This window comes from Lactuca saligna, chromosome 6 (genome assembly GCF_052625555.1).
Source record: "Lactuca saligna cultivar CGN05327 chromosome 6, ASM5262555v1, whole genome shotgun sequence".
NCBI classification, from domain to species: Eukaryota; Viridiplantae; Streptophyta; class Magnoliopsida; order Asterales; family Asteraceae; genus Lactuca; species Lactuca saligna.
In genome coordinates, this window is record NC_136422.1 from 47169374 (window position 1) to 47180463 (window position 11090).

Below are 11090 nucleotides of genomic sequence, written 5' to 3' on the forward strand. Positions count from 1 at the left end.
TAGCTTTAATAAAACCTCATTTATTTTTTTTCTCCTTAAGCCCATATAGGCTGCCATATTTAATTAAAGTTTCTTTAAAACCCATTTCTCATTAAAATCATGTTCTTATAAAGCCCCACATAAAATCTTCCATGCCCTTTCTATTGATCGATTTAATTAAATCCAAATATTATCCACTTTAATTGTGTTTAATCAAGCCATTAGAACAAACCAATTACTCTATGACTACTATTAAATACGATCTTCCACTTTTAAATGGTGACACTATTAATATGTTGACTAATGTTGCATTACATCTGGAGATGAAAATAAACCTTGTATCACTTAGTGTATTTGAAAAAAAATGTTTCAAAATCACCTGTGGAGATGGTATGCTAAAGATCTTGAAAGGTTCTTTAGTGGTTATTAAAGTCGATTTGCGAAAATCCAATGGATTATACTATATTCGGGGTACAACTATCACTGATTTCACTTCTCCCGTGATTCCTAATAATCATATACATGAATCTCATGAAAAATCAGCCCCAAAGGATCTAACAAATTCCAAAATCGATCATAAACATGGTTCTTCGGTTAATGTCGAAATTGCTTCCAATTTTAGTCGCGTTTTGTCAACCACGTCTTGGGAACCAGATGCAGTTAAAATATGGCATTGTCGATTAGGCCATATGATTGAATTTGGATTGTCCGAATTAAATAAACGGGTTATACTTGATGGTTTCAAAAGAGGCAAGCTGGAATTTTAAGAACATTGTGTTTTCGGTAAATCTAAGCCAGTAAAGTTCAATACTGACAAGAACACCACCAAATGCACTTTAGATTGCATACATTCTGATTTATGGATTCCTTCCCAACATAAATCTCTTTGGGGTGCGAGTTATATGTTGAAGATAATAGATGACTACTCTAGAAAGGTATGGCCTTATTTTCAGCAAAAACAAGTTTGACGTGTTTGCCGCCTTTAAAGAATGGAAGATTATGAACGAAAATCAAACCGAGAAGAAAATTAAAAAGTTAAGGACTAATAATGGGATGGAATTTTTTTCAAAAGAGTTTGAATCATTTTGCAAATGCGAAGGTATTTTCTATCACTACACGGTTCCTCATACGCCCCAACAAAATGATGTAACCGAACGGATGAATTGCATCATCATTAGCAAGGCTTGTTGTATGTCGTCCGATGCATCTTTACATCATAGATTTTGGGCTGAAGCAGCCCCAACAACATATTATTTGATCAATCTTTTAACATGGATTCCATTGGACAAGAAGACTTTGATTGATGTTTGGTCTGGTTCGCCCACATACTACTTAGAGCCACGAATTTTTGGATGTGTTGAATATGCCCATGTTGATAATGGTGGGCTGAATCCTAGAGCTATTAAATGTATCCTTATTGGTTACAAATCAGGTGTGAAAGCATGTAAGCTATGGAATCCCGAGATAAAAAAAAGTAAGTATAAGTCGAAATGTTGTTTTCAACGAAACTGTGATGTATTACTCACCCAACAGCCATGCCAATCCTCAACATGGTTCCTTGCCAAATATTTTAGACACATCCCACGCTTCTACTAGTCATATTGATTCCCATGATAGTGATCAAATTCAGGTGGAGCACACTATCGCTTCTGAAAATACCAAAAATCAAGACAATTCACCCAAATCGAGTAACACCGTTTCATCCACACCTTAAGGGTCTTCATCCCAATTGCATTATATTGCAAATGATAGACCTATTAGGGTTATTAGACCTCCTAGTAGGTTCACCAATTTTGCTGGTTTAGCAGCTTAAGCTTCCTCCGTTTCTGAGGATTTTGAAAATTATCAAGAGAAATCGTCCTATACTGAAGCAATTTCTACTTTTGATTCTGACAAATGGATGACTGCAATGCAAGAAGAAATGGAATCTCTAAACAAGAATCAGACTTGGGAACTTGTCAAATTACCCAAGGAAAAGAATCCAATTAGGTGCAAATGGGTGTATAATAAAAAAGAAGATTCCATATTCAAAGCCTGACTCATAGCAAAAGGGTATAGCCAAATACCCGACATAGATTTTATTGATGTGTTTTCTCCCATTGTCAAGAATAGTTACATTCGTACTTTACTTAGAATTTTTGCAATGCATGATTTAGAGCTTTAACAACTTGATGTGAAGGCTAATTTCCTATACAGTGATTTGGAAGAAAACATTTACATGGAGAAACCTAAAGGGTTTTCTATTCCTGAGAAAGAAGATTAGGTGTGTTAGTTAAAGAAATTGATTTATGGCTTAAATCAATCACCTGACAATGGCACGAGAAGTTTGATAACTTCATGATTTCTCAAAACTTTAAAAGATCAAATTATGATTCATGTGTTTACCTAAAATTTGACAAAGGTCATCATATCCACTTATTACTCTATGTTGATGATATGCTTATAGCGGCAAAAGACAAGTCTGCCATCACCAAACTGAAAAATCTGCATAATCAGGAGTCTGAGATGAAAATTTTAGGTGATGCAAAGAAAATACTTGGAATGGAAATTTCAAGGGATCAATCCATAGGCAAGTTATTCTTAAGACAAAGCAACTACATCAACAAAGTTCTACACCGATTCAACATGCAAAATGCTAAACCGGTAAGTACACCGCTTGTTGGCCATTTTTGACTTTCCCATGGACTTTCTCCACAATCAAATGATGAAATTGATCAGATGTCAAAGTTTCCTTATTCAAGTGAAGTTGGATCGTTAATGTATGTTATGGTTTGTTCCCATCCCAACTTATCTCATGCTTTGAGTGTTGTAAGTCGTTTTATGGGTAAAGAAACATTGGAAAGTCATTAAATGGATCTTCCATTACCTTAAAGGTACTTCTAAGGCTTGTTTGGAGTTTGGGAAATCAACAATTAGGTTATGTACATATGTTGATTTAGATTATGCAGGCGATCTCGACAAAAGAAGATCTCTCATGCGTTATGTTTTTACTATTGTTGGTTGTGTTGTGAGTTGGAATGCTACACTTCAATATATCGTTGCTTTGTCTACTACGGAAGCTGAGTACATGGTAATTTCGGAAGCGTGTAAAGAGGCAACTTGGCTTAGAGGGTGTATGGTGAGCTATGCGGTGATTTCTCATGGACTACAATTTATTGTGACAGTCAAAGTGAGATATGCATCATGAAGGATTCAATGTTTTGATAGTGATTAAGGTTTAGACCCACAACCTTTAGATTTTAGTAATTAGGGTTTGAGTATTCTCTATATATATTATGTAATTGTATTTTGAATGATCAAAAATCAATCAATTATCTTACATGATATCAGAGCTTTAGGTTAAAACGCTACTATCACAACCCCCAGTCGCTGCCTTTCATCTCCGGTGACCTTTCTCTAATAACCATCGGAGGTGCCTTCATTATGTTTCATATTATTTACTTTCTTCTCTTCTCCTCCTAAATAATAGAAGAGCAGTCGATACCAAATAGAGCTTCTTTAAACACTTCTTCTACCGCCTCGTCCTCAAATGGCCCCTGTCTCCGAACCTTCTATCTCCTCCTCGATTGGCCACTTCTTCTTCAGATCTCTTTTCCGAGTCAACCTATGGTCTACACTCGTCTCTCTCTCTCTCTCTCTCTCTCTCTCTCTCTCTTAACATTGTAGTCATCGTTCTCGCCAACATTGGCCCCATCCGCCTCAGCTCAAGCCCTCTTTCTTTCTCGATGCCCTTCTTCGCACTCTTTTGCCACCAATTCCATCATCATCGTTGTGGCCGCTCTTCTCTTCTTCTACGACATAATTGCCTCTAGATGCTTCTTCTTCTATCTTCTTCTTCGACTAGCAGTAGGTGCTAGCCGCCATCGTTATAGTTTGATTATGATGTTGTTGTCGTATTCATCTAGTTTTTATGTTTCGTTCTTATGTTTATTTTTTGAGTTTAATCATCTCCTCCTTATCAAACTGTAGGGGGATGTTAGTGATTAAGGTTTAGACCCAAGCCCTTTAGGGTTTAGTAATTAAGGTTTGAGTAGTCACTATATATTATGAAATTATCTTTTGAATGATCAAAAAACAAACTATTATCTTACATGTTCCATGAGCGAACGAATCACATTGACATATGCAACCATTACATCACCTCATAGATGTCATCGCCCGAGGCAATATCAAGGTGATAAGGATTAACACCATGGAGAACCCAGCCGACATGATGACAATGCTGGTTCCAACCACCAAATTTGAACTTTGTTTAAATTTGGTTGGTATTTCAAATTAAGACCTTAGGGACTTTTGAACAGTATATGTTTTTCATTTCTCTCGATGGTCGAAGGTTATGTTGCTGAAGATTGGTTTCGTCGCAAGACGGAGTTTGTCGGATATGCTCCAAACTATTCCAAAAGTCCAAGAAATTAACAGTTGCCATATACAAAGATTTACGTTGTTTTTGTTTTTCCTTACCCACCAAGTATAAGAGTTAGATTAAGATTCTTTTAGTTATTCATATATATAGGGTATTAGATCATATTTTTTTGATTTCCTTTTTCAATTCCGGTTGTACACCTTTGTAACCCTTTTCAACATTGAGATTAATATAGTCTTCTTCAAAGTGGGTTTTTCCCGATTTTGGGTTATTCCATTATAAATCTAGTGTTCATTTATTCCTTATTTACGTGTTTGATCTTTACGATACCCATACTTTTTTGTTTTTTTATTTGGTTTTTGTTTTTTTTTTTTTTTTACTTTTATTACTCTTCACCATCAAAAATCCATGAAATCAAAAATCCGATATTAATCATGTTTTACATTATGAAATGCAACGGATGTGCAACTGCTACCGAAGTATGATATCTAATGGATTCTCAATTACACCATAACTAAACCGGCGGGTCAGTTTCAAAGAAATCGATTTCTATCAAATTATTTTTTCTACATTGGTCTGGTTTAGTTTCCCATTTCTTAGAGCACCTCTAAGTTACATTTTGTTTTTATATGCTACGAATATATGAATTTTTCAGGATATCGAATTTCATACAAAACTGGGAAAATGGCCACCCATGGTGTTAGTGGCAAATTTATTGATATGGGGGACTTAAACACCCCAACCAAACTACATTACATTACATACCGGAAAATAAAAAATAAAAAAATAGAAATTAGATGAAAAAACTATGTCTGTTTAGCCTTCTACAAACTTGAAATGAACACCACCACCTTCACATAAACCCAATCTCTAAAGCTATCATAAAAGTGAAAAAATGCATATCTCCCACGATGGTTAAGAAGTAAGCCGCCACATGCTATCCAAAATCCAGTAACAAAACCCATGCCCCCACCAACATAAAACCATATATGAAGTTCATCTATGTCTTCCTCATCACCTTCACTTTCATCAATGACAAGTGGTACTTTTAAACCTTCGTCCCCAGGACATTTCTTGGTAAGGGGAGGTCCACATAGTCCTATGTTTCCATTGTATCTTGAAGTTTGAAAGGACTGGAGTTGAGTGCTGGTTGGGATTCTCCCTGACAAGTTATTAAATGACACGTCTAGGTAATTCAGTAAACTCATCTGAGACATGCTTGATGGCATCCTCCCTGAAAAACTGTTTCTAGATAAATCCAATGTCAAAAGATTTTTCATCTCACCAATTTTCTGTGGAATCTCTCCAAATAAAGCGTTCTTTGATAAGTCCAGGGCAATTAAGTCAGAAAGATTGGTGATTTCATATGGGATTTGCCCTGATAATTTGTTGCTTGACAGGTCAATGCTCTTCACCAATTTCATAGTGCTAAAGAATACACGTTCATCTCCTTGCCACTCAATCATTGCATGGTCAACATATGTCTCGGAGAAATATGGTGTATGAAATTGTACAATTTTTTAAAGACAAAGCTAATTCTCCAGAGAAGTTGTTCTTGTATAAATACAACACCTGGAGTTGTATCAAAGATCCAATAGAGGGAGCAAGACTTCCAAAGAGATTGTTGTGTCCAAGATTAAGAACCTGTAATTCTTTGAAATGCCACAAACAGTCCGGGAGTTGTCCGCTTAATGAGTTATGAGAGAGGTCAAGAAATGATAATAACCCACCAACAATTTGGCATATAAACGAGATTCCTCTGGAGAATTTGTTTCTAGAAAGATTTAATACCGACATAGTGGAAGAAACATTCGGTATTGGACCAGAAAAGTTGTTGGAGCTTAAATCTATAATTGAACCGTTGGCAAAATTTGATGATAAATCTGGTATTTTCCCGCTAATGTTGTTGTAAGAGAGATTCATATATGCTATTTGAGAAGGCGACATGTCCCAAAACTCCAAAGGGGTTGTGTCTGAAATTCCAGTATTGAAAAGATTAAGAAGGATAAGATTTTTGAGTGTCTGAATCCATTTGGGGAAGCGAGGCCCTAGATTGCAAGAGCTCAGATCGATAACTTGTATAGAAGAAAGGCTTGACATGTGATTTTTGGAAGGAACACCTTTGAGTAGGTTTTCTGAAAGAAATACGATAGAAAGCTTCGACTTTCCGATCTTTTCAGAGATAGCACCTCTAAGAGAATTGAAAGAAACGTCAAGTAATATGTGGGTCTTGAAGGGGAGCAAGTCTCTCATTATCCAAACACTTTTTCATATTAACACCATTTCTATCATCTCCTTCCAATAGGATGGAAGTTGTAGTCACAATGAGTAGCAAGAGAAGTGAGAAAATTATAAAAACAAAAGAATGCATAATGTCAATGCCAAATGTTGGTAATTTTGTGGTTTTTTGTATTGATGCCTATGTGAAATGCCCCCATGAGTGTTTATATAATAGTCTCAAATATGAAGATGAATGATTCTAATCGTGTGGCCTCAAATCAGTGGGGCATACAATACTTAATTTCCATGCAATTTAAAACCCACCTATAAGAAAAAACAAAGACTTGGAATTGGAATTAAATGCCTCAAAGTATACGTTCAAAGACTTACACAATCTTGGTAGTTTGGATTGATTAGAGTATAGATGCCTCAAAGTATACGCTTCAAAGATTTTTCCCATCTTGTGATATTTTGCAATTTGTATTTATTATCTATATCTTTTCCAATCATTTGATATCTTTTAGGCATGTGATATAAATCCCAAAATGTAAAACTAATGAATCATTCAATCAAATACAAATCTACCCATGAAAATAGTAATAATATGATTTTGGTCTAAGAATTTAATGACTATGAAATGAACTTTCTCACTTAGATTAACTAGAACATGAACTTATCCATCCATATTACTCATGGTCTTTTACATTGTTAAAAACAATATTAAGATGATTAAAAACACATTTGATTTATAATTAATACGCTTAACTGATTAAACCTAATAAAAATACCAAATCACACAAGTTAAATAGTAGACAGATTAGGAATCTTGAAAGGAAAAAAGAACAAATATGTCAAGAGTTACTCGGGTCTCCTCATTTTGATATTGAGAGGAGTTTCCTTATAGGACCGGACCTTTTCAGCAGCCCTACGCGATGGTCTACCAACAAACAACATTCTTTGTGATTGTTTGCCATCTTTTTGGTCAACTGAAGTTTGACCATCATCTTCATCCATCTTAACATCTTCAATCTCAAACTTTTCATCTTCTTCTGATCTGAATCTAGCTGTCTGCCTTCTCACACAACGCCTGAACCCAAAAAATATAATTTTCAATTACAATTTTGGTCCCTAGGCATATCAAAAAAATCAATTATGGTCCCAAGAAGTTGTCAGAGTCCAAAAATAACATTTTACTTTTGAATAATGACCAAGAACGTTACAAGAACCTCACATAAGGACCAAAATTCCAAAAGAAAACTTTATGGGGCCAAATTGAAAAAACCATCAATACCCAGGGACTAAAAATGTAATTAATATTTATTACCTTTTATTCTCAGCTGTTTCTTTCTCAGAAACTTGTTCATCTGTAGTCATCCAGGGGCCATGTGCTGCAAATAAAACAGAAAATTCAATAACAGAAACGAAAAAACTCAATTATTTCAAATTCATCTTTTAGTTTTTATAGTATTTACATTGGCTTCTTATTGGACGCATACGTCTATTTGCAGTTTGTTGTTTGGTAGACGTGTTGTCACCATTCTTCATTCACCAAAACCAAAAAAAATGGTATTAGTTAATGATGCAAAATAAGAAGAGTATTTTAATAAAGAAAAAAATTAATAAATATTTATAAATAAATCACCTGTGATATATCCTTCTGATCATTCATCTCCTGCACTGCAGCCACTGCTTTAAGTTCCAAATTCATGGTTTTAAGTAAAGCATCTTTGCAGGTGAGTTGATGTTGCAGTGTTTTTAACTGTTATGATCAAAAAAAGTATAGAGTAAGTTACATTTTTGGTCCCTGTTGTCGCTGATTTATTCAATTTTAGTCTGAAAAAGTTCTGTTGCAATTTTCATCCATGTAAGAGGTTTTTACCACGTTTTCGGTCCATGTTCCAAATAAAATGACTATAACTATAATCAGCTATGGACCAAAATGTTACAAGAACATTAAATAAGGACCAAAATTGCAAAAATTAGCTATAGTCAGGGACCAAAAACGTTTTATTTTACTCAGAAATATATGTAAGATACAGATACAGAAGTTTGCGTTTTGCAACAAAACTTACCTTCTGTTTACCTAAATTAAGCTCCTGTAAATCAAAAATGAAATGTTAAAGTCAGTATTTATTATTTAATTTTACTTCATTTACTTAAAATTTAATAATTAAATATAAAAATACATAAAACTAACCGCCATCATATGGCTGTTTGATTGAGCAAGACTCCAATTTTGCAACTGTGTTTTCTGAACAATAATTCGTAGCTTCTGAAGCTCCACTCCATTCACCTCTATCACTTTGCTGTTGTCATTTATAAAATTTAAGAGAATCGTGTTATTAATATTAACTTAAAAGACAGAAGTTTCAGTAACAAGAACAAGTATAACTGACTTTAAAACATATGCTCAATTATAGCATTGTCATCTAAATACAAAACAACACCACACATATTTTGCCCAAATATCACATGTTCTTGCTAATTCTAGTGTTTTTACAATGGTTTAAAAAGGATAAAGTTAGTACATAGGAAACACAAGAAAGGGGAGAATTACTTTTTGTCTGTGATAAGCTTCATGAGCTCTGCATTTTCCTGTTCGATCATTACAAGAATTACAATTAGGTAAAATCAATCAAACCTGAAATGTATTTGGCAAACAAAGCGCGATTTTACCTTTAAGAGATGATCGACGTGGTTTTTAGCCGAATACAATGAATCGTCTGGTGGAAGAATTTGATCAAATAGAGGAGGCGATTTGGAATTTTGCTGGTAATTTGTGATATCAGACAACCTCTTTCTTAACGTCTTCCCAAAAGAGGATCTTTTTGCCATTTTATCACCTCTCATTCCCTCCCCAGATCTCCAATTGGGTAGTTTTGGGTCTGACGATAAACCCTGCGTAAACTAAACAAAAAAGAGCAAATGTTTTCACAAATTGAAATCTAGGGTTTCCTTTGAAACGCTCTACGGAACCGGGATAAATCAAAGAGCGCCAGATCGCGAATTGGGTTAATTTGGGGGGAAAACTGTTTGTTAAATCAATTGTTAAAGATCGAAAATAAAAGTGAGATTCTGAAGAAACCCTACTGCGATTTTGTGCAAGATTTTGAATGAAAAAAATGGATTCGAAGAGGAAAAAGAAAAGGCGAGTTTAAAGTGGAGGTTCGTATGGCCCAACGGCTGTCCGAACCTAATTTGAACTTTAGAAAAATTAAAGTGCGGATGAATTTCATTTTACACCCTTCATGTTTGGTCTATATTTGTATACACCCCCTCAATTGACTTAGCGCCAAAAAATTACTATTGGTCTTATACTCTTGAGTAAATTACTGGAATTGGCTCTATGGTTCGGTCAAAATTACGTGTTTCGTCTCAAATATTTTTTTGCATTCGGACTGTCCCTGTGATACTCATTTGTTTCGGTTTTGATCCCTAACAGACATGAAAAGACGATATTACCCTAATTTATTTATTTTTTTTCATTTGCTTATTATTGATTTGTTACTAATCTTTTAAAGAAATTGTTTAATAAACTCATCATTCACAGTTTTCTAACTACCACCGACACCTCCGCTAAAGCAACCTAGAAAACCAACCATTCACTACCATTGTCATAACACCACCGCTACCCTTACTTATCGTCATCGGAACCCCCACCTCTTTCATCAAAGATCAACACCATCTCCACCATCAAAGATCACCACCAGCACTAACTTTTCCCACCGCCACCTCCCATTCTTTCCATCTAAAAATTAAACAAAAATCTAGAACCCGAATCCCAAACCAAAATCCGAAAATTGAAGTCTCTAATCGAATTCGATGAACCAGAACAAATCAAACCTCGTAAATACTTAGTGTCTAAATTAATGTAAGTGATGCTCAAACCCATAAATTAAACCCAAATATCTTTCCTAGAGATTAAACTCATAAATCGTGGATGAATCGATTCTCAAATCATAAATCATTGATGAAATCAAAACCCCAGAAACCATGGCTGAAATCAAAATCAAACCGTTCAAAACCAAACAAACCTGATGAACTTCAAACGGAATGAACCTGTTAAATGGTGGCTTGGTCGTTAAAAAAATCAAATCCAAAAACTTGGCACTGATGAGCTTAAATCCTCAAACCTTGCTTCGATGAACCTGAACCCCAAACCAAAATCCAAAAACTGAAGTATCTAATCGATCCGGTGAACCAAATCAAAGTCAAACAGGTGCAAATGGCAATGTTGTTGTGCTTTCTTGTTGTACATATTTTCGGCTACTTTGTATAGTGGTGGTGGCTGATCTAGGAGTTGTTTGATACAAAGAAAGAAAGAGTTGAGATATTTGGTGGTAGTCAAGAGGAACGTTGGTTATGGTTTAGCATCCTTGATCTCGTTCTAGTGATGGCTTCTTGATATGTGTCTAGGATTATACACAAGGCCACCTCCATGGTCGGATCCATCATATATTGGTATATACATTAAATGGATAAGTTGTGGTGACATAGTATGCAACAGTTTCTGGAGTGTCACTAATAA

General features: G+C 35.0%; 2 protein-coding genes across 2 annotated transcripts; both read right to left on the minus strand.

Annotated features, from left to right (window-relative positions):
- Positions 1-5166: 5166 nt before the first annotated feature.
- On the minus strand, positions 5167-5808 carry LOC145002518 (receptor-like protein EIX2). Its single transcript, XM_078961773.1, has one exon. It carries the CDS (start codon positions 5806-5808, stop codon positions 5167-5169), a length of 642 nt encoding a protein of 213 aa, XP_078817899.1.
- Positions 5809-7184: 1376 nt separating this feature from the next.
- LOC144999983 (uncharacterized) lies at positions 7185-9692 on the minus strand. The gene is made up of 8 exons (XM_078959125.1): positions 9239-9692; positions 9120-9157; positions 8760-8868; positions 8635-8658; positions 8205-8321; positions 8035-8101; positions 7887-7950; positions 7185-7649 (listed from the first exon to the last, which is right to left on the minus strand). The coding sequence occupies exons 1-8, from the start codon at positions 9410-9412 to the stop codon at positions 7421-7423; spliced, it is 822 nt and encodes a 273-aa protein (XP_078815251.1). The 5' UTR covers positions 9413-9692; the 3' UTR covers positions 7185-7420.
- Between the last annotated feature and the right edge of the window lie 1398 nt (positions 9693-11090).

Bases quoted from the DNA above. Each gene is read 5' to 3' on its own strand.
- LOC145002518 (XM_078961773.1), bottom strand. From the start codon at position 5,808: ATGATTGAGTGGCAAGGAGATGAACGTGTATTCTTTAGCACTATGAAA.
- LOC144999983 (XM_078959125.1), bottom strand. From the start codon at position 9,412: ATGAGAGGTGATAAAATGGCAAAAAGATCCTCTTTTGGGAAGACGTTA. The intron at 8,869-9,119 runs GTAATTCTCCCC...AAATGACAACAG, and splicing joins AAGCTTATCACAGACAAAAA to CAAAGTGATAGAGGTGAATG. The intron at 7,951-8,034 runs GTAAATACTATA...TTTTATTTGCAG, and splicing joins GCGTCCAATAAGAAGCCAAT to CACATGGCCCCTGGATGACT.